This window comes from Schistocerca gregaria, chromosome X (assembly GCF_023897955.1).
Source record: "Schistocerca gregaria isolate iqSchGreg1 chromosome X, iqSchGreg1.2, whole genome shotgun sequence".
Classification (NCBI taxonomy): Eukaryota; Metazoa; Arthropoda; class Insecta; order Orthoptera; family Acrididae; genus Schistocerca; species Schistocerca gregaria.
The window spans coordinates 171183067-171210885 of record NC_064931.1 but is presented as its reverse complement, the minus strand read 5'-3'; the positions used below and the strand labels follow the sequence as shown (position 1 = coordinate 171210885).

At 42.3% G+C, this 27819-nt stretch overlaps 1 protein-coding gene across 1 annotated transcript in view; it reads left to right on the top strand.

The window, feature by feature from the left end:
* LOC126298708 (paired mesoderm homeobox protein 2-like) overlaps window positions 1–8102 on the top strand; it is a 480059-nt gene extending 471957 nt beyond the window's left edge. The window contains exon 5 of the mRNA XM_049990134.1: window positions 7134–8102. Within this exon, the coding sequence (XP_049846091.1) occupies window positions 7134–7264 (131 nt within the window). The 3' untranslated portion in view covers window positions 7265–8102. The remainder of the gene's footprint in view (window positions 1–7133) is intronic.
* The last annotated feature ends 19717 nt before the right edge of the window (window positions 8103–27819 follow it).

Below are 27819 nucleotides of genomic sequence, written 5' to 3'. Positions count from 1 at the left end.
TCGTGGAACGTATAACGGAAAGACAGATTAGATGCCATAGGAGGGTTGAGTATTCATTTCAGATGACAAATATGTTGTCTCTATTGAGGTCGAGGTTCAGTGTGACAGTGAAGTCATCTGCTCACGTGTATCAGGTGTAGGTGAAACCAAGTTAATTGTTTGATGTCTTCACCGGCCACCAGATTCCGCTTTGACAGTTCTAGAGTCATTCATGGAATGTCTACCGTCAATAGCGCGTAAATACCTAGATCGTGCAACACTAGTTGGAGGCGATTTTTACCTGCCGAATGTAGACTGGGCTGTCTATGGATTCATTACAGGCGGGGGGGGGGGGGGGGGGGGGGGAGGTGGTACAGATAGACTAATACTTTTGAACACGTTTTCTCAAAATTGTGTTGAGCAGCTAGCTCGGCAGCCCACACGCAATGGAAGTATTTTAGACCTTGTAGCTACAAATAGGCCGTACCTCATTGACAATGACAGTATAGAAACGGGGATTATCGATCATGATATTATAGCAACTATGATTACGAAAGTTAATAAATCAGTCAAGAAGGCTAGGAGAGTGTTTCTGCTAGATAGAGCAGATAAGGAGTTACTAACATCTCAATTAGATAGTGAATTGGCATCACTTAGTTTCAGTAAGATGGATGTATAGGAATTATGGGCAAAATTTAAGTGGTCTGGAGAGTTATGTGCCTTGTAAGTGGATAAAGGATGGAAAAGACTCACCCTGGTTTACTAACTAGATTCGGCAGATACTGAGGAAGCAGAGGCTGTTGCACTCTCAGTTCAAAAGGGAACGCACAAATTATGACAAGCGAAGGTTAGCAGAGATTCGTGCGTCTGTGAAAAGATCTATGCGCGAAGCATACTAAAACTACCATCGTCACACCTTAGCAAAAGATCCGGCAGAGAACCCGAGAAAATTCTGATCGTATGTAAGTTGAAAATAGCAAAACGAAAGCCGAAGTTTTAAATTTCTCGTTGAAGAAATCGTTCACACAGGAGAATCTTATGAACATACTGTCATTTGACGATCGGACAGACTACCGTATGTACGACATAGTAATAAGAATACCTGTCGTAGAGAACAACTGAAAGATTAGAAAGCAAATAAGTCACCAGGTCCGGATGGAATCTCAGTTCGATTTTACGAAGAGCACTCTACGGCATTGGCCCCCTACCTAGATTGAATTCAACGTGAATATCTCGCTCAGCACAAAGTCCCAAGCGACTGGAAAAAATGCAGGTGACTCCAGTATATAAGAAAGGTAAAAGAACGGGCCCGCAAAATTACAGAATGATGTCCCTAACTTCTGTTTGCTGCAGAATCCTTGAAAATATTCTCAGATCAAATATAATAAACTTTGAGATTGAGAAACTTATGTCCACGAATCAGCATTGTTTTAGAAAGCATCTCTCGATCGAAACTCAGCTTTCCCTTTCCTACAGGATGTACTGCGAACAATTGCTGAACGTCAATAGGCAGATTCCATATTTCTAGATTCCCGGAAAGCATTTGACTCGGTGTCTCAATTCAGGCTGTTTACGAAGGTACCAGCATATAGAATAAGTTCACAGATCCGTGAGTGGCTCGAAGACATCTTAAATAATAGAACCCAGTATGTTGACCTCGACGGCGAGTGTTCGTCAGAGACAACGGTATCGTCAGGAGTGCCCCAGGGAAGCGCGACAGGATCGCTGTTGTTTTCTACATACATAAATGATTTGGCGGACAGGGTGGGCAGCAATCAGCGGTTGTTTGCTGATGATGCTGTGGTGTACGGTAAGGTGTCGATGTTGAGTGACTGTAGAAAGATACAAGACGACTTAGACAACATTTCTATATGGTTTGATGAACGGCAGCTGGATCCAAATGTAGAAAAATGTAAGTTAATGCGGATGAGTAGGAACAACAATCACGAAAATGTTCGGATACACCATTAGTAGTGCCCTGCTTGACACAGTCATGTCGTTTAAAGATCTGGGCATAACGTTCCAAAGCGATATGAAATGGAACGAGCATGTGAGGATTGTGGTAGGGATGACGAATTGCCGACTTCGCGTTATTGGGAGAATTTTAGGAACGTGCGGTTTATCTGCAAAGGAGATTGCGTATAGGATACTAGTGCGACCTTCCTTGAGTACTGCTCGAGTGTTTGAGATCCATACCAGGTCGGATGAAAGGAAGACATCGAAGCAATTCAGAGGCGGACTGATAGATTTGTTTCCGGTAATTTCGAACGACACGCAAGTGCTACGTAGATGCTTCGGGAACTCAAATGGGAACCCCGTGATGGAAGGAGATGTTATCACCGATGAACATTATTGAAAAAATTTAGAGAACAGGCATTTGAAACTGACTGCCGAACGATTCTACTGCCGCCAACACACACTGCGCGTAAGGACCACGAAGATAAGGTACGAGAAATTAGGGCTCATACGGAGGCATATAGATAGTCGTTTTCCCCTCACTCTATTTGCGAGTGGATCAGTAACTGAAATGACAAGTAGTGGTTCAGGGTACCCTCCGCCACGCAGCGTACGGTGACTTGCGGAGTATCGACGGAGATGTGGATTTTACACTCCAAAGTATGTTGGTTACGTCAAGAGGCATGCCAGTAACCATTTGTCGACTTAAAACCTACTATTGCTGAATTTATGAAGGAAAAAAAGTGCAGGAACGAAAATTAGAACATTCGGAATGGATTGCAGACTCCGCATTTTAAGTGTACTTAGCTGCACACTGCCCAAAGTATGACTCTACAAAGTCAGAAACAAGTTATTTTTCATATGATGGTGATGTCTTTAAAAAGAAAATCGTATTGTAGAATGGACAAATTCTGACAAAAAACACCTCCCATTTCCCTAAGTTAAATGGCATTAAAGACAATGCGACGTTTTAAAAATTTATTGTTGCCCTGAATGAATTACTAGGATAGTTTTCTAAACGTTTTTGAGGACACCGCCAATCTTACGTCTGTTTTCGAGACCGTTTGCCGTTTTAGCTGAGAGCGCCCCTGTGTATGTGCAGATTTAACTGGTTGATCTGCATTGTAATTCCCGTTTAAAGAGAAATCCTTTTACTATTATTAGTTTCACATTGTCTTGATGATGCTGCTGATTCCGTAACCGATGTCCAGTTAATGAAATGCATCTGCAGATGATTTTTTTAGAATTTTATTAAGTTCACACGACCGGTTTCGGTCTATACTCGTATATTAGGATATTATGAAGTGCATCTGAAAGTTATGCTGTGGAGAAACAGCGTCAAATGATCATTTGATTTTGCTTCCCTACAGCGTAACTTTTCAGATGCACTTAACGGCGTAATATGAAAGCCGAAACCGATCGTGTGAACTTAATAAAAAAAGCAACGGGGGCGGCTTTTTATTAATTAAAATCCTTTGATTTTAAAACTGTCCAGTATGCCAACACTGTTTTCCCCAGGCATAGTTTACACGTCTCCACAACGAGTTTGCAAAGATGATAAAATGTTTTGAGCAGAATGTGTGTGAAAGGCTTTCTTTCTGTTATGAAACTAAATAAGTCACGATTACGTGGGAACCTGAGTGAGAATATTTGTGAAATTTTCTTCGTCCGACTGTATGACAACTGTTTGTACCAGATAAAGATTACGTTATTTTTACAGACGGCCAAAAATAATACCGAAAATCTGTTTCCTCTGTCATCTATGTTGTTGAGACATATGAAACGAAGTCGTGTACAGTACGATTGCATTGCCATTTAAACACGGCGTCTTCGCCGTTTACCCCTTTTCTCCCGCTCCCCGCCCAGACGTCGTAGCGTGACGGCGTTCGGAACGTGTAGTCTCAAGAATAAAAATGGCTTTAAAATAGCTGGTTGGTAGCGACGCAATAGTCACAGGGTGTTTCTCGATACTTTCATTCATTTCGCGTTACAGGCTCTGTCCATCTTCAGATGACCTGGTGTTTTCTCACAATCTTGCAAAATTACAACGCGTATAAATGGAGTCCCTATACGACACTCATGGTCATAAATTAAGGATAATACATGACGAATACATGGTGAAACTACGCTCTGTTGGGAAGTTTGTGGGTTTAAATGACCTCAGGGGATGACCATGCGGTGCATTTGACCTGCGGTCGACGCACGGTGGCGCTGGCAGCAGTCCACATACGCAGAGGTGTGTTGGTGCATGTCAGATTACGGTGCAGCGAGTAATTGTGCAGACGTTTTCAGGCGTGCTAATGGTGACTGTGTGTTGAAAATAACGTTATGAGGGGTAGAATACTAGGGTGACTGGAGGCTGGTCAAACACAGCAGGTCGTAGCACGGGCCCTCCGTGTGCCACTAAGTGTGATCTCAAGATTACGGCAACGAGTCCAGCAGACAGGAGACGTGTCCAGGCGCTACAGTACGGGATGTCCACAGTGTACAACACCACAAGAAGGCCGATATCTCACCATCAGTGCCCGCAGACGGCCATGCTCGGGACCCTACCGCAGCCACTGGAACAGTTGTCTCCAGACACACAGTCTACAGACGACTGAAAAGACATGGTTTATTCGCCCGGAGACCTGCAAGGCGCCTTTCACTGACTCCTGGTCACAGAAGAGTCCGGAAAGCCTCGTGTCAAGAACACAGTATACGGTCACTGGAACAGTGGTTCTATGTTATATTCTATGTTATAGTCTGAACAGTGATTTTCGCCGGGTTTTCATATGTCGTGAACCAGGAACCACATACCACCCCTTAATGTCCTTGAAAGGGACCTGTATAGAGGTCGTGGTTTGATGGTGTGCGGTGGGATTATGATTGGTGCACGTCTTTGACAGAGGAACTGTAACAGGTCAGGTGTATCGGGACGTCATTTTGCACCAGTATGTCCGCCTTTTGGGGTGCAGTGGATCCCATCTTCCTCCTGTTTGGTGATAACGCACGGCCCCACCAAGCTGCCATCGTGGAGGAGTACCTTAAAACGGAAGATATCAGGCGAATGGAGTGACCTGCCTGTTCTCCAGGCCTGAACCCCATCGAGCACGTCTGGGATGCTCTCGGTCGACGTATCGCTGCACGTCTTCAAACCCCTACGACACTTCAGGAGCTCCGACAGGCACTGGTGCAAGAGTGGGAGTCTATACCCCAGCAGCTGCTCAACCACCTGATCCAGAGTATGCCAACCCGTTGTGCGGCCTGTGTACGTGTGCATGGTGATCATATCCCATATTGATGTCGGGGTACATGCGCATGAAACAGTGGCCTTTTGTAGTACATGTGTTTCTGCACGGTTTTCTCAACTTATATCCAATACCGTGGACTTACAGGTCTTGTCGTGTGTGTTCCGTATGTGCGTATGCTATTAGCGCCAGTTTTGTGTAGTGCCACCTTGTGTGGCACCATATTCTGAAATTATCCTTAATTTATGAGCATGAGTGTATATCGCCATATAACGAGAAATTTAAGACGTAACACATACCATTTGATACAAAGTGAACAAACAATTTTGACAAAGGTGTCAATGAACGTCAAAAGCGACAGCATCGGAGAACGCTATGTCGGTAAAGTCGACCATTGTAGCGGCAAACTTATGTTTACTTCCTTTGCAAGTTGGAACTGTTCTGCGGTTGTTGTCTTCCGCGATGAGCCTATTCAATTATCAGCCATAGGCACTTGAAGAAGTTGAATAGGTTCATCGCGGAAGACAACAGGCGCACTACAGTTCCTGATTGAAAAATAAGCAAGCATAAGTTTGCCGCTAGAGTGGTCGACTTTACCGACACAGCATTCTCTGATGATGTCGCTTATGACGTTCATTGACAACTTTGTCAAAATTGTTTGTTCACTTTGTTTCAAAGGGTATGTGTTACGTCTTAAATGTCTTGTTGTATGGTGATTTAGCATAGGGGCTCCATTTATACACGTGTTTAATTTTGGAAGATTGGGTGGTGGTGGTGGTTAGTGTTTAACGTCCCGTCGACAACGAGGTCATTAGAGACGGAGCGCAAGCTCGGGTTAGGGAAGGATTGGGAAGGAAATCGGCCGTGCCCTTTCAAAGGAACCATCCCAGCATTTGCCTGAAACGATTTAGGGAAATCACGGAAAACCTAAATCAGGATGGCCGGAGACGGGATTGAACCGAATGCGAGTCCAGTGTGCTAACGACTGCGCCACCTCGCTCGGTGAAGATTGGGAAAAAATATATTTATCACCGAGTCATCTGAAGATGGGCAGAGCCTGAAACGCGAAATGAATGATAGAAGGGTCCATAAACATTCTGTGACTATTATTTCTCAACCAACCAACTATTTTAAAGCCATTTTTATTCTTGTGATTACAATTATCCCACACCTGTATCATGACTTTCAGTCATATCTACGTATCGCTGCACGTCTACAAACCCCTACGACACTTCAGGAGCTCCGCCAGGCACTGGTGCAAGAGTGGGAGTCTATACCCCAGCAGCTGCTCGACCACCTGATCCAGAGTATGCCAACCCGTTGTGCGTTTCATCACATCACATCACACATCACATCGTGACTTCAGTCCATACATCCACGAATATTGTGAGCTGAAAACCTTTGTCTTAATCAATGTAAATCACGCCAAGTCACTGCAGCCTTGGTGGGCTCATGTCAGAACAAATAAGGCCCACTGAGCGCTATGGCACGCGGGCCAGGGCACAGCTCGTGTGCTGAATTCTTCGCCATCTCTGCTTTAATGTGAAGTGTTGTTTAGTAGACGATGAGGGTGGGGTAGTTTAGAAGAATTATCTGCAAACAAGCTACTTAAAAGGGAAGCAGTGCTGTTGAGGAGAGGAAGATCCCCAAAAATATAAAGGGAAGTCGGCTATCTGCTAAATCTGTAGGGACTGACTGAATATTAGGATGGGCTCCAAAGCCCAGTAGAGTTAGAGTTGAAATCTCATTGAGAGTGGATGAGGTGACTGTGTAAGTTTGACGTCCTGGGTTGCGTTTGGTTTGCTTTCAGTGGCTAATCACACATCTTTTTCCCTACTCGGCATATTTAGCACATGCTCTCGCACGAGATATTTCTAGTGCCTTACTGTTATGGCTGCTATGTTTAAATTGGAACAATGTAATCATACACTGTATGTATTCCGATTTAATAAATTCTTTTCTCAGTAGGCGCAGCATCGGCGCATTACGCGTCAGCTCAACCTGCCCAGCCGCTACCCAGCTACAGCTGCGTCAGCAACAGCTTCGCTAACCTACGGCTGCGGGCGGACCAGTACGCCATCCATCCTGGAAAGCTATAGTATCTCACACACCCAGCTCTCCGGCTGCTCAGCATCGACGCCGTCAACGCACCACGCCCTTTGTCAAAGAAGGCCCACATGTGTATCAGGTGCTACCTGCACTTCAGTGCATTGGACCAACACCATCAATTATATACCTTACATATCTCAACATCGACGCTGTTGCTAACGTCATAATGACTTCAGTCCATACATCCACGAATATTGTGAGCTGACAACCTTTGTCTTAATCAATGTAAATCACGCCAAGTCACTGCAGCCTTGGTGGGCTCATGTCAGAACAAATAAGCAAACGGCAAGGTACAGACGTTAAACATTAATGTTGTAACGAAACAGACTTTTGAGTACCTAATTTTGTCGTGCTTAAAAAGTGCTGTTAGATTTTTATATACCAAGACTAGATTAAAAATACAGACGTACCCAAGCCTGTGTGTGTGCAGGTAGAGAAGAAGTTATTCTACACCTTACTAAGGAGAACTTTATACTGGAAATTTCCTTTCACCATCCAACTACTTTTAAAGCCTGTAATAATTTTGTTCTTGTTGTAACATGCCATACTGAAGAATGTGGTACAGAAACATTATGCGGTTTAAGAGTTTTGCTCTGTACTTAAAAAAAATTTATCTCTGTTGAAATATCTCACAACAGTATTCTGAAAACTATGTGAAAGTAATTACACTAGTCTCTTGTACGTAAACGTCAAATAATTTAAAAATATTTGGTGAAAACATACAGTGATTGCCAAGATCATAACGAATTTTATTCTCAATATGTTACTTACTGTACCAACATTTCTATTAAAATCTGAATAAATTCTTAGTAAGAATCCCAGTTGAAATGTTAGAATGTATATCTTTTTCCATCTTTTTATTCTGATAAAATTATGTGTTGTACTGCTCTGAGCAGGAATGTATATTATAGAAACAGTAATCAAGACACTCACTACTGCACATTCAACAACTGTTACTTTGTTTTGCAATTAACAAGGAGTGATATTAAACTTCCTGGCAGATTAAAACTGTGTGCCCGACCGAGACTCGAACTCGGGACCTTTGCCTTTCGCGGGCAAGTGCTCTACCATCTGAGCTACCGAAGCACGACTGACGCCCGTTACTCACAGCTTTACTTCTGCCAGTATCCGTCTCCTACCTTCCAAACTTTACAGAAGCTCTCCTGCGAACCTTGCAGAACTAGCACTCCTGAAAGAAAGGATATTGCGGAGACATGGCTTAGCCACAGCCTGGGGGATGTTTCCAGAATGAGATTTTCACTATGCAGCGGAGTGTGCGCTGATATGAAACTTCCTGACAGATTAAAACTGTGTGCCGGGCCGAGACTCGAACTCGGGACGAGGTACTGGCTGAAGTAAAGCTGTGAGGAGGGGGTGTGAGTCGTGCGTGGGTAGCTCAGTTGGTAGAGCACTTGCCCGCGAAAGGCAAAGGTCCCGAGTTCGAGTCTCGGTCGGGAACACAGTTTTAATCTGCCAGGAAGTTTCATATCAGCGTACACTCCGCTGCAGAGTGAAAATCTCATTCAAGGAGTGATATTATTTGTACTCCTGCATAATTACATGAGTTACACAAAAGTAACACAAGTAAAAGAAAATTTTTCGTTCCACAGTTTATATCAGTGCTGGTTGCTGTATTACTTCTCCAGACCCCCACTGCAAAGCCGGCCGCTGTGGCCGAGCGGTTCTAGGCGCTTCAGTCTGGAACCGCGTGACCGCTACGGTCTCAGGTTCCAATCCTGCCTCGGGCATGGATGTGTGTGATGTCCTTAGGTTAATTAGGTTTAAGTAGTTCTAAGTTCTAGGGGACTGATGATCTCAGATGTTAAGTCCCGTAGTACTCAGAGCCATTTGAATCATTTTGAACAACTGCAAAGCTGTTGTGCTCAACAAGTGAGGTCTAAAAAATGGTTCAAATGGCTCTGAGCACTATGGGACTTAACTTCTGAGGTCATCAGTCCCCTAGAACTTAGAACTACTTAAACCTAATTAACCTAAGGACATCACAAACATCCATGCCCGAGGCAGGATTCGAACCTGCGACCCTAACGGTCCCGCGGTTCCAGACTGTAGCGCCTAGAACCGCTCGGCCACTACGGCCGGCAAGTGAGATCTAAATAGCCTGTAAAGTCGTAATCCCGTGAAGGGTGATAAAGTTTGTACAACTCACTACAGCTCTTATAATACACCACGAATATCACGGGAAACCTTCGAAACGTCATCATCCCTACAAAGAATAATTCCAATAATTTTGGGATACGAGGGCCCATTTGTAGTTCAATTTTGGTTTCAACAGAACATCAATGCTACAGTGAAAAGATACACAGTTGCATTGGACTCATCACATTTCACGTTGAGGGATGCTGCCGCAGGTAATTTGTTTACTTTAAACAACTATCCGTACATTGCATATGACACAAACTGCTTCAGTCCTAGAAAACCCACCATGTAGTCCATAGTCCACAACTCGCGTCAAATAACGGACTTTCAGTTGTTTCTGAAGTCGAAGCAATACCTCAGTCGACAAAGTTTTTCAGATGGCAGTGAGGTACAAGACGGAACAATAAAATGGTGAAGGACGCTAGCAGAGTGCTTCTACAGTGGGAAAATATCGACAGTCACAAAACGTATTGACTTACGTAAAAGCAGTTGACGCTGTCTTCTGCAAAAAAAATTACAGAAAAATATACAGTTTCTAATGTATTGAATCTGCAGTTTGAACCTTAATTTTTGGATGGACGTCCTCTTGTATTGCATTGTATGGAACTGGGGACGTAGAAACGACGGAGAGGCTTCGTCACTGCAATAGCCCTCAGTGGATCACAACCCCACCACAGGCTACAGCAATCCACTCACCCCACACCGAACCCAGGGTTATTATGCAGTTCAGCTCCCATTGGAATTGAGGCGGAATAAGGGGAACCAGCCCGCATTCGCCGAGGCAAATGGAAAACCGCCTTAAAAACCGTCCACAAACTGGCCGGCTCACCGGATCTTTACACTAAACCGCCGGGCGGATTCATGCCGAGGATCGGCACGCCTTCCAGCTCGGGAAACAGTGCGTTAGACCGCACGGCTAACAGGGCGGGCCAGCTTCCCCTTAGCAGCATTGTGAGACAAAACAGAACAGAGCAGCCTGTTCAATATGCTTCCATTTGATGGGCCATGGACATGTGTGTTTGAAAGGAATCTTATGCTTACTTCGGAGAAAAATACTCATTTCAAGAACAAGACGAAAACATATGTATTTACGAGCGAATAAAAAAAATCCCTAACCCTGGAATTAGGAAAGAAAAATTAATTGAAGAGGGTGCGGTACCTAAACAATACTTCTGATTTGATTTACAGCGTTTGATTTACTTGTTAGTTTTCGCCATCAGTTTCTGTGCATAGCTAAAACATGTGTAACAATTTTATTGTTTCACCTGTGTGTTCATGAGGTAACTAGTTGTGTGTTTTCAGGTTTTCTCCCACCCAACTCCCGTCATCCCACCCAGATTCATTTCACTTCTTGCTCCTCATCTTTTCTTAGAACTCACTCTCCGTCACCCTGTTCTGCACTTACGTCCACTCATCTTTGCTTCTCCTTTCCCCACCCAGTCACCCAAAAAAAAAAACCTTCATTACTTTTACACAGTATACAAATTCACAGAAACACAAGTAGAATTACATATAATTAACCACAAAAACGCATAGGTCAAAGACAGACTAGTGGCAATGTCGGCAACACTACAAAACACAACGCACACTTCGAAATATAAAAATAAAGAGTAAACATTGGTGAATGAAAAAGAATGCTGTGTAAAACGTAAAAAATTCATAGTTCTACAAAGCAGCAAAAAATAAGACTACAAGTACGAGTGTCTAATGAAGAAAGAAACCAAAGACGTGTTAGCAGACTGCATTTCTTGACGTAAGCGAGAAACAAAGCAGAAATTACCGTAAGTGCAAACCAACAAATTGTTAACGAACTGTAAAAAAATCAAATTGTAAATATCTTTCATTACAAACCCATGGTAGTGCTTTGTCTCAATGAAGCGAAACGCGTCTGGTGAGAAAACCAGGCATTTTCTTGTAGTTTTAACGATGGAACGAAAATATCCTCAGATATGCAGAAACTAAAAGTTCCAGAGAAAAAATAATTGTGGCCTTTTTAGTGGGAAATTTATTGAAGTTTAAGTTTTTAGTGAGAAACATTTTCACTAGAATCCACGGTTTTACAGAGAGTTATTTAAGAAAAACAAAGTTAAGTTTGAGCCCCTCTCCCCACACTCACACTCCACCGATGGGGATTTTTAGTATGTTGTTCATGGGCACTCCCTCCTACCACTGTACAAAAGTCTGTGACTACACAGATTTTTCCCTTAATTTTTCTTCGTTCTACTAGGAGCTGCCCTGCGGAAAAGTGTACGGCAGCGGCAGGATTTCAGTAGAAAAAGCTCTAAGCGGGTGTCGCGGCAAGCTCCATGTCGCGGTTTGTGCATGTTGAACCGTTGCCGATGCCACGAGCCTAACCGCAGACCCATGCTGCCAATTACAGAACGAGCTGTGTGTGATGTCATCTGTGCCCACAGTGGGTTATGCATATTCTCGGCAATGAGCTGTAGCGGATGTGGAGGTCACTCTGAAACATACATCATCAGATTTTAAGAAAACTATTCAGCAAAACAATTTGATTATTTCTCACTTTACATCCTGATACCTTCGCTCGATAAAGGACTGAAATTATTTCCTTTAGTCATCATAGTAAACCATTACCGAAATGTTAAGAGTATGCAGAGGTAAAAACGCATTGCTCTGACTTCGCATATGATTCGATTTAGGTCATACACTGATGCATATGAAATGAAGCTAACATATCTAAATTGTATTTAAAGTTGTAAGCACAAATACATTTCTTTCCATTCTCGAGATTTTGGATTGGAAGTCTGGTGGATGCGTCGCGTGCAGGTCACTTGCGGTTGGACAAATTCAGTCCATGTGCATTGGGATTCATGTGGTCGTAAGAATCGTCATATTTTATAAACGGTTCAAGATATGGAAATGAGATTTTTTGCAAATGATAGCACACAAAGGGTCACATAGTTTTTCGTGTAATAAATACACGATTTTTTATCTATCGAGACATGGAAGTAAATATACTTTTTTTAATCGATGGATGTAGAGGGAGTCCCAAAAAGAATGATCCGATTTTAACTTGTAATAATATTGAGACAAATGTCAGTAGGTAACTGAAACAGCGCTAGATGTAATCGGCATGGTCTAGAGTTTCAGAAAAAATCCGCTAGATGTCGCTACGATTGCTGACCTGGAGCGTGCAACCAGTCTCGTGGAATATGGCGTCCGAGCATCAGAACGCGTATTGTGTTATTGAATTTAGTCGTTCTGTTAGTGATCGCAGTTCAGCAGACATTTCATATTCGATTTCGTGCTAAACCACCATCACCAAAGAACATTCTACGGTGGTATTAACAGTTTGAAGAAACAGGGTGCCTCTGTAAAGGCAAAAGCCCTGGCCGGCCATGCGTTCCTGCACAAACAGTGGAACAAATCCGACGAGCATTTGAGCGGAGCCCCTGCAAGTCTACGCGTCGTGCTAGCCGAGAACTTGCGTTACCACGCATCACAGTGTGGCGTGTCTTACGGCATCACTTAGCCCTCAAACCATACCGATTACAACCGGTACAAGATCTTCGAGATACTGACAAAGTGAAGTGAGTGGACTTTAGCAATGCTATTCTGGAGGACATGGAAGATGACACTTTTATGTCACGGTTGATATTCAGCGATGGGGCAACTTTCCATATTAGCAGTAAGGTTCACCATCATAATGTGCGTATATGGGGGCTCGAAAATCCTCATGAATCAATTCAATATGAAAGTGATTGAATGTTTCTTGTGCTGTTTCGTAAAGCAAGGTTTATGTACCCTAATTTTTTGAGGAAGAATCCGTAGCAAGACAATCATATCTTGCAATGCTATGGCACTGGTTATTCCCACAACTTGACTCTGACAATTTCATCTATCAGCAAGATGGAGGACCACCACACTGCCACAACAACGTGCGCAGTTTCCTCAATGCCAACATGCCTCAACATTGGATAGGGCGTACAGGACTGCGAGACCAAGCTTTACACTCTTGGCCTCCTAGGCCTCTTACTTAACACCATGTGATTTCTTCCTGTGGGGATATGTTAAACAATGTGTTTACGTTCCTCCCTTACCTCGAGACATCGATGAAATGAAAATCAGATTATCAGCTGCTGCAGCTTCAGTGACAGAAGACACCTTATGATCAGTTTGGGATGAATTCGGCTATTGGCTAGATGTCGTCCGTGCAGCCAATGGAGGATATATTGAACATATATGATGGATTTTTATAAACGTCTATTTTTTCTGATTAATATAATATGCAATTTGTTGGTTTTAAGCCCTTCTTCCTAATAAATAATTCTATTTACAATCTGGTCATTCTTTTTGGGACACCCTGTATTTTTTGACAGCTTTAATACCTTTGTAAGAAGCACAATGACATGGAACAGGTTAATATTTACTATATTCTTTATAGATCTACTGTGTTTAAACCAGTACACATAATTATTATCTAATTCTGCATTAAGACACTTTGCTTACCTGTAACTTTTAGAATATTTTATAACTTCATGTACTATCACTAACTTGCCAAATAGTCTTTTCATTTTTATGAGTGGGGAATAAAGCCTCTGACTAATTCAGTTTCTTTTGCCGAAAGATTATACATTGCCGATTGCATCGTTCAGTGAAACACCTTGGCATAAAGTACCAAATATAGTATTCAGTATATCATCACCATCTACAAGCTCTGGAGGACAATACGTCGTGCTATATCAGCAATGTCACTGGACCTTGTCTTTCAAGTAGTTACGTAGGACCACAATGGTCACAATAGTTAGTTTAGAGTTTCCACTTAGCTGATGCGACACAACAGTCGATTGGACATTTGGTTGCCAAACTGCCGCATGTGTTTTCTGGTTAACCTGATTACTGCATCCTTTAATCGGCCTGAGAATGATAAGATGATATCTGAAGTCAGCAGAAAAGCGTCCTCAATATCAAGTACTTATGGCGACATTTGCAGAACTGCAATACGATATATTTGCCATCGATGGTTCCTAACAGTTTAAGAACTCCCAATGAATTCGGAAGTCATGGATAAAATGTGACCAGTCATTGGTTATTGGTTGATGCAAGAATTTATGATATTCCAGATGATTTGACTTGCCTGACAGGGAATTCCAGAAACTGCAAAGTGGCCAACTCGGTAACTCAACATTATCACTTTTTGACCCCTACAGCACACTGCATTACAAGCTGTAACTTTTCCCAATATAATGCTGTTTGCAGTGGCTAATGGAAACTACGCATGTAACTAGTGATATGTGCTGGAGGCTACACTAAACAAATATTCTGGCAATAAATACGCAATTGACCTAACTAATCAAAGATGTTTCCATCTGCTACAACATTGTGTTAACCAGAAAGACAGTTCATCTCACCGTTTGTTATGGTCTTCAGCCTGAGGTAAGTGTTGATGCAGCACTCTGCACTAGTGTATCCTGAGCAAGACTCCTCATCTCTAAGTAATTACTGCATTGTGCATCTATTTGAATCTATTACTCTTGTAAAGTCTTGGAAGCCGTCTATAATTTTTAAGTCCCACTCTTGCCTTAATTGATGATTCCTTGTTTCCTCATAATATGTCCTATCAACTAATTCCTCCTTTTAGTTAAGTTGTGCCATAATTGCCTTTTTCTCTCTAGTTCGATTCAGAACCTGTGCATTAGTTACGTGATCTACCTATCTAATTTCCAGCATTCTTCTGTAGCACCACATTTCGAAAGATTCCATTCTCTTCTTGATTAAACTCTTTGCCGTCCAGGTTTCACTTTGTTCAAGGTGACATTCCACACAAATACCTGATAAAATAGTTCCAGACATGTCAACAAAATTCTCTTTTTCAGAAAAGCTGTTCTTGCCCTTGCCAGTTCACATTTTACATCCTCTCTGCTTCTGTCCTCCTTGAACTCTTGTAACTGCATCCTCTTTTCTGTATAAGTTGTAGATAACCTTGTGTCCCTGAGCTTTATACGTGACGCCTCCAGATTTTCGAAGAGTGTATTCCACTCAAGACTATCAAAAGCTTTCTCTAAATCTATAAATGCTGTTAACGTAAGATTGCCTTACTTTGGTATATCCTCTAAGATACATTCTAGGATCAGTATTGTCTCATGTGTTCACATATCTTATAGGAATCTAACACTGTGTCCAAGTTCGCTTGTATAGCCCCCCTTCCACATATTTCTCCCGCGTTCCAACTTTCCCTTCTTTACTTAGTTCTAGTTTGCCATCTAAGCTCTTCATATTCGTACAGAAATCTATACTCCAACTTTTTTAATTTAATTTTTGCTACTTGTGGCATCTGTCTTTTCCAATGCATACTTCTACAGTCTTGAATTTTTCCCCCATCCATTATTGCTGTTCTATTTTGTACTTTCTGTCAATCTCATTTTTTAAACATCTATTTCCTTTTGCCTACGTAATTTACTGAATATTTACATTAACCGCTTTTGTCGGTTACGTTCAGTAGGTTTCTGCGTGATATCCCAGGATTTCTACTGTACCTTACTCCCAGTTTCGTCCACTGCTGCCCCCACTACATCTTTCAAAGTTACCTATTCGTATTTTAGTGTATTCCTCCTCCTGTTTCAGTCAATAGTTGTCTAATGATTCCTTTGAGATTCTCGACAAGCTCTGGGTCTTAACTTACGCAGGTCCAATCTCCTTAATTTCCTTTTCACTGTTTCTTTAGCTTTAATCCGCAGTTCATAACAAATAAATTATCATCAATCTGCATCTGCACCGTGGAATATCTTACCACTGAAAATCTGGTTTCGAAACCTCTATCGTACCATTATACAGCCAATCTGAAACCCTCCAGATTCTGCATGTCTATTCCATATATGAACCTTTTTAGAGCTTTTTGAAACAAGTGTTAGCGATTAATAAATTATGCTCTGTGCAAAATTTTACCAGGTGGACCCCTTTCATTCCTTCCCCCAAATCACTGTTCTTCCAACATTTTCCCTTTACTTTTTGTTACTAACGAATTCCACTCATCATCACACTTCTAATTCTTGTCTCCCTGAACTATCTGAATAATTTCTTTTATTTCATCGTATATTCTTTCAATCTCTCCATCATATGTGGTGTTAGTAAGCAAGTAAACTTGTACCACTGTGGTGGATGTTGGCTTTGTGTCTATCTTTGCTCTGATAATGCTAATAGCAGTTTAAAGGTAGGGTTGAGTATTATGATACAACTTCATTGATTGTTTCGTTAACTAACACTTGCAGAGTGGTGAAAATGTGTGATCTTAAAAAAGCAAATACTGGGGAACAACTGTCAGAAATTTTCAGTTATAAATAAGTGCCTACTGCATAACAGGTAATGTACTATCAATTTAATGAACTGCATTTAAGTACTGCAAATTGCAATACTAAAAGCTGTTATGAGAATAATAGCAATTTGAACGATATTGTCGACTACATAAAGAGATAAAGAATAATCGTAAATCGTCAAATCTGTTGACGGTAAAATAAGAAAACATTAATAACGAAGTATGTGAGATATACTATAATACTACACAGACAAGTTGTTCTTTAACATTGTTACCATAATCTTGAAAAGTTCTTGACTGGCATATTACAGATTTTTACTTGATATTCTAATAAACTTACAGACGTACATAGGCTACATACTTTAATGTATTTGGAATATAAATATATATATACCATGTAAGGGGTAAACGTTTTTAATAAAAATCACGAAAAGTTCTTGACCGATTAACTTCAAATTATTACACAATATTCTTATAAACATTCGGAAGGACATAGTCTACATTGTTTTTAATACATGTGGAAAAAATATATACATAAAATCTATACTAATCTACAAAGGCAAGTCATAGTTTAACGCTGTTACCAAAAAATTTCGGAAAGTTCTTGGCTAATTTACCTTAGATTTTTCATGATATTCTAACAACTGATCGGCGTTCGGACGGGTACAAGCTATATATCGAAATGTTCTTGACTGATTTACTTCAAACTTTTACTCTGTAGTCTAATAAACATTCAGATGGACTTAAACTATGTATTTTTTAAACAACAATGTACAGGTTTCCTGTTGAAACCGAATGCGAGAAAGAAAATGTTGTGCCGAAAAATTTGCTCTTCAGTTTTCTTTCTCGCAGTCCGTTTTAAGTACAATGTCAGGGCATTTAAACCATTAGACCATCTGTTTCTCTTGTATATTTTCCTTTAAAAAATTGTATACACGGCTATGTACTGTTATGTTTTCTTCCCCGTCAATTCCTACTCAAGATTTCCTTTGCATTAACAATGAACAAGTCTCAAGGGTAGAAGGAGATGGAGAGCGTGATGGAGGGAGAGAGACAGGGGGAGAAGAAGATTAGGACATATAGCCAATTCTGATATATATTTAGCAACTGCGAAGTATTCCTGGTTCGCTAGCATGTCACAAAGAAATTAAATTCGTATCCCTTTACGCGACTTCGTCTTTTTTCTCACACTTTCGTGGTATAGTTAATCACATGCACTGCCGGATTTGCAGCACTCATTAACATACAATCCTCGGACAACATGGACGAATTTAAATGTTGACATATAAATCTTTGTCTATTATGCTAGTCGTTACTTGAGTCCCTATCCACATCTCAGAGACGATCCGTCACTGGCAATCGATAGCGTCTGGTTCTTCCAGATGGAACACCAATTCCGCGTGCTTCTGCGTTACCGCGGAAAATGGCTGACGCTGCCGCCCCACACTGTAACACCTGGACGACCGAAACGATCGTGTTCGAGAAAACTTCCTGGGTGCCTCGCCATACAAGGGTAGGTCCAGCTTTGTCGAAGATGATTGTTTTGGTGGTACAAGTGTTATGGTGTGGGGAGGCATTATGATGCGTCGGCGTACTGACCTCCACACCTTTGAACACGGTACACACACAGATCAACGTTATTGTAACACGGTACTCCTTCCCTTTTATGGTTTTATGGATGATAATGCGCGACCACATCGAACAACGAAGATAGGAGAGCTTTTGGAACGAGAGGATATTCTGCGAATGGACTGGCCTGACCATCCTCTCCCCCCCCCCCTTCCGCCCCCCTTTAATTCAATCGAGCACTTGTGTGATGTGTTATGTGTTGGGGAGACGTACTGCAGCACGTTCAGATGCACCAACGGCCATCCAGCAGAAGTCAAATTTGTGAACAGCATGGGAGCACTTCGCAGAGCATGTATGTCTGTAGTGATCACGTCCCCTATTAAGAACCACGTCCCGCCTTTTGTAATGTCCAGGGAAATAAATCGTGCCAACTTAAGTCTCGTTATTGTCTTTGGATAAAAGCGTAATTATTGTTCGTCTGAGAATTTCTTGCAGTTACCTTCTGTACTATACTGTAGCAGTCTTTCTGTGTATGGTCCAAGTTTCAGTGAAACATCATGTGAAAGTTACTTTCCTCCTTAAATTTCGCACACCCGTACGTTATTGAACTGAGTGTGCACATGGTCTTCGCAGTAAATAATGCAACTGACACTTCCTACTTAGTCTGCTATCAGATAGTTCAATGCGGTGAAGCCTTTTCATACCGGAAAATTCTGTTAATCCTTTCACTAAAGAGATAGTAAAATGTCTGTTGGGTGAAATATCAGAAAAAGAAATAAATAAAATCCCACTTTCGAATAACATGGTAGATCAATGCATTAGAATTAGTAAACAATATAAAAAATAAATGAATGACGCATTTTTCACTTACATTCTATTTATTTACTCTTAGTTTGTATCCACAACTAGTTTTAACCTTTTAAGTCATTATCCAACATTTAGCTACGGTTAGGTCTATAAAATTATAGTGTGTTCTCGTGTTGTATAGCATCTTTTACTAGCTAAACACTGGACAATGGCTTAAAAACTGGTCGAGGAAAGAAGAAATATAAATAAATACTGCGTAAGTGTAAAACTGTTGCTTTCATTTAATATAGTTATAACTGTGGCTGTGTATAAAAAATGAATTTACTTTTCGTCTCAAACCATGCAAATTATCATTACAAACACATAAATCCAAAGGTGTAGTAGGACTCGCAGTATTAAGTGGAACAGTGAGGTATCAGCAAGAAAACTCTGTTAACATTTACTACTGGAGATGAAATATTTGGTCTCCTAAATTTTCTTCTTGAAGAGAATTAAATTCCACGAGATAAGGGTATTAATACCTGTATCGATGGAGCAAAGGCCACGAGTGGCATAATTAATGAGACGACACAGGTTATTAAGAATATCTTCTAAAACTATTGTAGTAGCCACTGCATCATCCATAGGCAGGCACTTGCTACTATTCCCAGTTATAAGAATATTCTTGATGGGGTAATCAAAACCGTTACCTCGAGTTAAAATACTAACCCACATGTTTGACCTGAGGGATGAGGTGAGTGGTTTGTTTTAGAACACACTTTCGTATTGAATGATACACTACTGGCCATCAAAAATGCTACACCAAGAAGAAATGCAGATGATAAACGGGTATTCATTGGAGAAATATATTATACTAGAACTGACATGTGATTACATTTTCACGCAATTAGGGTGGATAGATCCTGAGAAATCAGTACCGAGAACAACTACCTCTGCCCGTAATAACGGCCTTGATACACCTAGCCATTGAGTCAAACAGAGCTTGGATGGCGTGCACAAGGTACAGCTGCCCATGGAGCTTCAACACGATACCACAGTTCATCAAGCGTAGTAACTGGCGTATTGTGACGAGCCAGTTGCTCACCCACCATTGACAAGACGTTTTAATTTGGTGAGAGATCTGGAGAATATGCTGGCCAGGGCAGCATTCGAAATTGTTCTGTATCCAGAAAGGCCCGTACAGGACCTGCAACATGCGGTCGTGAATTATCCTGCTGAAATGTAGGGTTTCGCAGGGATCGAATGAAGGGTAGAGCCACGGGTCGTAACGCATCTGAAATGTAACGTCCACTGTTCAAAGTTCCGTCAATGCGAACAAGAGGTGACCGAGACGTGTAACCAATGGCACCCCATACTATCACGCCGGGTGATACGCCAGTATGGCGATGACGAATACACGCTTCCAATGTGCGTTCACCGCGATGTCGCCAATCACGGATGCGGCTATCATGATGCTGTAAACAGCACCTAGATTCATCCGAAAAAGTGACGTTTTGCCATTCTTGCACCCAGGTTCGTCGTTGAATACACCATCGCAGGCGCTCCTGTCTGTGATGCAGTGTTCGAGAAGCCGATACCGAAAATTGTCGGTGCCAATGACGAAGCCACACCCTACACCACGATCTGTCGGAGAGCCATCCATGCGAAGATCGAGAAACTTACAGCAGTAGTGCGAGGCTGGAGTAGTGTCCTTAGGAAGAGAATGAAGTCCAAGGTGAATACGGGCTGCCACACGAAGCCAAGGTAGTGAAGGATTCACATCCATTTGGAAAGTGTCAGGTAGCGTGAAGTTAAGCTGCCAGAGCAATAGCCGAAAGCAAACTCCAGGAGGTAACAGAGAAGAGAGACGCACCCCATACTGGCGATCAAAGGAGTCTTCGAAGAAGGAGCATAGAATGGGTGGTCAAGCTTGGCAGACGAACAGCATGTGTACCTGCTGAGGAGCAAACCACGGCGATATGACAGCAGTAGTTCAGCAGCTTCTGCATACAGACTCTCAACCGAGCTAGTGTAAAGGGCGCCAGTGGCCAAACGGATGCCACGATGGTGGACTGTATTGAGATGGCGTAAGATGAACGGAAGTGCAGATGCATAAACGAAACACCCATAGTCTAGTTTTGAACAGACCTGTCCACTGAGGACACGTGAGATACTGAGGGAGCGCTTGCAGTTGGCAGCCATGTAAGACACGTGAGAGGACCAAGAAAGTTTCCTATCAAGCTTGAGCACCAGGAATAACTGTTTTGTCAGTGGAAAAGCGAAAGCCATTTTCTATGCTCCACGAGTAAAGACGATCCAAACAACGCTGAAGACGTCGCTCAAGGGGAAAAGTCCGTGGAGAACTGCAGTAGGTGACAAAATCGTCAATGAAAAGGGAGCCAGAGTTACATCGTGGGAGACAGGAAATAATAGGATTAATGGCAATAGCAAAGAGGACGACGCTCAGGAAGGAATACTGAGGCACAAATCCTTGAAGGAAACAGGCATGCGGCCTCGTAAGCCCCATGTGTAGAGGATGCAGAGGATACCAGTCGTCTAGCACGTGTTCTAGGCTTTCTCCAAATTGAAAAACACAGCCACAGGCCGGTATTTCCGGAGAAAACCATTCATGAGATGGGTTGACAAAGTGACGAGACGGTCAACTGTAGAATGGCGCGCTCGGAATCCACACTGTGCAGTGGTTAGTAAATTGCAAGACTCGAGCCACCATACCAGCTAGGCCTGAATCATATGTTTCATCACCCTGCAAACACAGCTGGTAAAATAAATGGGGCGGTAACTAGAAGGAAGAGGTTTGTCCTTACATAGCTTAGGTATGAGTATAACAGTGGCTTCACGCCAGCATCTGGGAAACGTGCCAATTGCTACTGTATGTATGAAGAACAAAGAGCTTGTCTGCAAGTGAAAGGTTCTGCAACATCTGAATGTGAACATCGTGCGGCCCTGGGACGGAGGATCAGGATGAAGAGAGAGTATGATATAGCTCCCTCATCGTAAAGACGGCATTGTAGCACTCACGATTATGAGGAGAGAAAGGTGTTACCCAAGCCTCCTCCACTCGTTTCCTATGGAGGAAGGCAGGGCGATAGTCGATGGAGCTCGAAATCACCGGAAAATAGCGGCCCAAGGTGTTGGAGGTAGCAGTAGGGTCCACTATGACATCATCTGCTATAATCAGGCCGGAAATTGGAGAACGGACCTTGGTCTTAAAGAGCTGTCAGAGGTTGACCCACACGGCAGAAGAGGGAATGCAACTCTTAAAACAACTAGGAAAGGAAATTCAGCTAGCTTTTTTCTAGTCCAAGGAACGTGAGGACACTGTGCATGCAACTATTTGTAATTAATGCAGTTTGCCACCGTTGGATAACGGTTAAAAGTACATATCAGACAGAGTGGACCACTCGAGACGATGGACAAGCTGGCCATTGCAGAAAGAGAGGTCCAAATGGAAATAGGTGTGTGTGGAGTCTGAAAGTAACGTGAGTAGTCCCGTGTTAAGGCATTTGAGTTTGACTTGATTGAAAAGGTCAGCCAAGAGGGCCCCTCTCAGACGGGTTCTGGGAGAATACCCAAGGAAACGATGTGCACTGTAGTAACCAACCAGCAGAAAGGGTTGACGGAGGTGCCCATTAAGCTGGAGAGTGTCTGACTTGGTTCCACCAGATGTTGGAGGGATGTAAATGGTACAAAGGGAAAAGGTGAAGTGCGAAATGAAAATGCAGACTGCAACAGCTTGAAGCCAGGTAGTCATGGAGATGGCTCAAAATTGGTTCAAATGGCTCTGAGCACTATGCGACTTAACTTCTGAGGTCATCAGTCGCCTAGAACTTAGAAATAACTAAACCTAACTAACCTAAGGATATCACACATATCCATGCCCGAGGCAGAATTCGAACCTGCGACCGTAGCGGTCGCTCGGCTCCAGACTGTAGCGCCTAGAACCCCACGGCCAATCGGCCGGCAGTCATGGAGATGGTTTGACTATGAACGCAATACAGGATGAGCAGTATGACTCCCCATGAGATGGAATGCCGTCCTCAAGGTGAAGGTCAAAGTGGACCAGGACGAAGGGCGAGAGCTCAAAGCGGTCGTGAGGACGCAATTTTGTTTCCTGGAGGCAGAGAACAAGCACACGCTGCCATTCCAAGACCAGCCATGATTCCTCTTTGTTGTATCTAAGGCCGCGAGAGGTTCTTTGGAGAAGAGTTATGACGAGGAAACGGGAGGAGAGAAAAAATGGAAGGCTGTCATGTTGGCAGCTGCTGAGTGCCAGCCTTCGAAGACTCACTGCTACAGGGCGCAGTGGCTGGAGGATCCTGCTTCATGAGATCTACAGACACGTCGGCATTCTCCCTTGTCACTCTGCGGAGTCCAGGGCAAAAAAACTGTTAGCCGTGCACACCAGCGACATGGGGGTCGGTCGGGTGAGGGTATCACATGGCGACACTATTGAAGAGGATTCCCAAGTTGATGAAGAAGACCGTTTGCTCTTGTTTTATTTCTTGGAGCCTTTCTGGTTGTCAGAAAAGACTCAGATGTTTGTTGGCTGAAGGGACGTAAAAAGTCTACGCAGGAGTATTCCTTCTGTCCTTCCAGGCCTACCTGCTGTGTAGCAGGTGACTTCGCCCTGTGAGGCGAAAGTTTGATACCTTGTTGCACAGCTGGAGGAGGAGTCAGGGATGCTACCGTGACACTGGGCGATTTTACAACCGCGGTGCTGAATTTGAGTTCGCATGTCGGCATGGCCATGTCCTTCGTGGAGCGAGATGTAGAAAGAACAGTACTGTAAGCGCCAGAAGGGAGAATGCAGTGTTTCTGACTAGCAAATAATAGTATCTGCAGTAATTGAGAGATTTATATCACATAAATTAACAAACGACGGAACTGATCCTCCTTGGTACACAAAACGGGTTAGAACGCTGTTGCAGAAACAATGAAACAAACCTGCCAGATTTAAACAGATGCAAAATCTCCAAGATTGGCGATGTTTTACAGAAGCTCGAAATCTAGCGCGGCCTTCACTGCGAGATGCCTTTAACAGTTTCCACAACCAAACGTTATCTCGAAACCTGGCAGAAAATCCTAAGAGATTCTGGTCGTATGTGAAGTATGTTAGCGGCAAGAAACAATCAATGCCTTCTCTGCGCGATAGCAATGGAGATACTATCGAAGATAATGCTGCCAAAGCAGAGTTACTAAACACAGTCTTCCGAAATGCCTTCACAAAAGAAAACAAAGTAAATACTCCAGAATTCGAATCAAGAACAGCTGCCAACATGAGTAACGTAGAAGTAAATATCCTCGGAGTAGTGAAGCCACTCAAATAACTTAATAAAAGCAAGTCTTCTGGTCCAGACTGTATACCAATTAGGTTTCTCTCGAAGTATGCTGATGCATTAGCTCCAAATTTAACAATCATAGACAACCGTTCGCTCGACGCAAGATCCGTACCCAAAGACTGGAAAGTTGCACAGGCCACACCAATATTCAAGAAAGGTATTATGAGCAATCCACTAAATTACAGGCCCATATCATTAACGTCGAAATGTAGCAGGATTTTACAACATATATTGTGTTCGAACATTATGAATCACCTCGAAGAAAACTGTCTATTGACACACAGTCAACATGGGTTTAGAAAACATCGTTCCTGCCAAACACAACTAGCTCTTTATTCACATGAAGTGTTGAGTGCTATTGACAAGGGATTTCAGATCGATTCCGTGTTTCTGGATTTCGGGAAGGCTTTTGACACAGTACCACACAAGCGGCTCGTAGTGAAATTGCGTGTTTATGGAATATCGTCTCAGTTAGGTGACTGGATTCGTGATTTCCTGTCAGAGAGGTCACAGTTCGTAGTAACTGACGGAAAGTCATCGAATAAAACAGAAGTGATTTCTGGCGTTCCCCAAGGCAGTGTTATAGGTCCATTGCTGTTCCTTATCTATATAAACGATTTGGGAGACAATCTGAGCCGCCGTCTTCGGTTGTTTGCAGATGACGATGTCGTTTATCAACTAATAAAGTCATCAGAAGATCAAAACAAACTGCAAAACGATTTAGAAAAATTATCTGAATGGTGCGAAAAGTGGCGGTTTACCCTGAATAACGTAAAGTGTGAGGTCATCCACATGAGTGCTAAAAGTAACTAGTTAAACATCGGTTACATGATAAATCAGTCTAATCTAAAAGCAGTAAATTCAACTAAATACCTGGATTTACAATTACTAACAACTTAAATTGGAAGGAACACATAGAAAATATTTTGGGGAGGCCAACCAAAGACTGCGTTTTATTGGCAGGAAACTTAGAAAATGTAACAGACCTACTAAAGGAGGCTGCCTACACTACGCTTGTCCGACCTCTTTTAGAGTACTACTGCGCGGTGTGGGATCCTTACCAGATAGGACTGACGGAGTACATCGAAAAAGTTCAAAGAAAGGCAGCACGTTTTGCATTATCGCGAAATATGGGATAGAGTGTCACAGAAATGATACAGGATTTGGGCTGGAAATCGTTAAAAGAAAGGCGTTTTTCTTTGAAACGGAATCTTTTCACGAAATATCAATCACCAACTTTCTCCTCCGAATGCTAAAATATGTTGTTGACATCGACCTACATAGGAAGGAACGATCATCACGATAGAATAAGGGAAATCAGAGCTCGTACGGAAAGATATAGGTGTTCATTCTTCCCGTGCGCTATACGAGATTGGAAGAATAGAGAATCGTGAAGAGATATATATATATATATATATATATATATATATATATATATATATATATGTGTGTGTGTGTGTGTGTGTGTGTGTGTGTGTGTGTGTGTGTGTGAGAGAGAGAGAGAGAGAGAGAGAGAGAATCACCTAAAACTTGCACTGCACAAACTGCAAAGATGGTAAGAGCTATTGATGAGCGATTTTCACAGAAATTTACACTTCTTTAAATGGAACAATGCCTATTGACATTTGCAGATTAAGAGTAGGGTAAATTAGAATATCAGTGGTGCTTGTTGTGGGATTCTAGTGCCAGTCGTTGCCGAGATATCGTATTTTGAAAGGTTGCCACACCGATACTTGTTCAATATTTGTGATAGCACACACTAAAGAACAACGCAAGTGCATACACTAGTTATGTGGGTTCTGGCCATTAACAAGACAATTGACCATCACAGGTTGTGTAAAGAGTGACTACTGACAGTGGCAATACACGCTTCAGGCTGGTATGAAAAGACTGTGTTCTAGCATTTCAAGGAGATATCTGAGCAGGCTACAGTAATACATCGTTGCATATCATTGGATGTAGTTGATATGACCTTGTAGACAACGTCTTTCAGCTTTCTACACAGAAAAAAGTCTACAGGAGTCAAATCTGGGGAATGTCCCATCCAAGATACAGTTCCCCTGCGTCCAAACCAATGATTTGGATACAGTTCTTGAAGATATGCTGTAGTACTTCATGCACCATCATGTTGGTACCACAGGTTTCTCCTAGTCTAAAGAGGAACATCTAGCGTCCATGGAAGATGCTCTGTTATGAATCTGCAATACGTGTGCACATTCCGTGTTCCATCTATGAAACACAGGCCTATAAACTGATGGTTCACTATCCCACACCACATGTTTACACTTCAATGACGCTGACGCTCCACCTGACGAAGTCTATGGGAATTGCCAGCAGACCAATAGTGCATATTTCGGCAGTTTACCTGGACATGATTGGTAAAAGTGGCTTCATCACTAGATAAGACACATGTTACACCTGGAGCATCCTGTCTTAATGCCCATGTACAGAAGTTAACATGATTCTCCTAATTGTTTCCACGCAGCTCTTGATGGAGAGAGATGTGATAGTAATGGAACATATGTCGATGGAGAATGCTGTGGGACATTTGCCTGACTCATGTCACTTCATCGAGTGAAAGCACGGAAGCTAACTTGCGGATCAAGTGCAAAAGCAGCAAGACTATTAATTTTTCCCCCTCTTCTGTCATCACCTGTTTCCTTCTGTTACGTTTGTCTAAGTGTTACACCACCACTTTTACGTAACTGGTTGAATAAGTTGACATATGGTTGACGTCTATTAGGATATCTTGCTGCATTCACACAGCTTTCTTCGCATACTCTCTACACACCATTCTTTACATACTCTCTATACACAATGAGAATGTCGGCTTTTTCCTCATTAGTAAATCCCATCGTGTCCTCACGACCTACTGCTTGGAGTATCACACACTAACTGGCTATCAAGTCGCAAAGCACTCAAGAAACACACAAGCTCTCTGTAAGCAAACATAACAACATCGTACCTAAGAACTATGCAGGATGAATGGCACAAACAAGTGTCAGAGTGGAAACTTTTAACAATATAGCATCTAGTGATTTACACATTAGAATCGTGCATCAATTCTAATTTATCCTACTTTTAGTGTGTTAATGTCAATAGGCATTGTTCCAATTAAAGTGTGTATGTTTGCACAAAAAATACACTTTCTAAGTATTACTAGAATCTGTTTGGCTAACAGTGCGAACCCTTGACTGTTTAACCATTCTGTGAAAGCCGCTCATCAATAGCTCTTTCCATCTCCACAATATTTGCGGTACCAGTTTTAGGTGATTCACCCTGTATATAAGTGAAATTTATGAACTCACAAAGTAAGTGTCTGGATGCTATTTTCACACCTAAACACATGTGGGTATAAAATAAAATGCTAAACACAAAAGTAACATTTCAGTTTAGG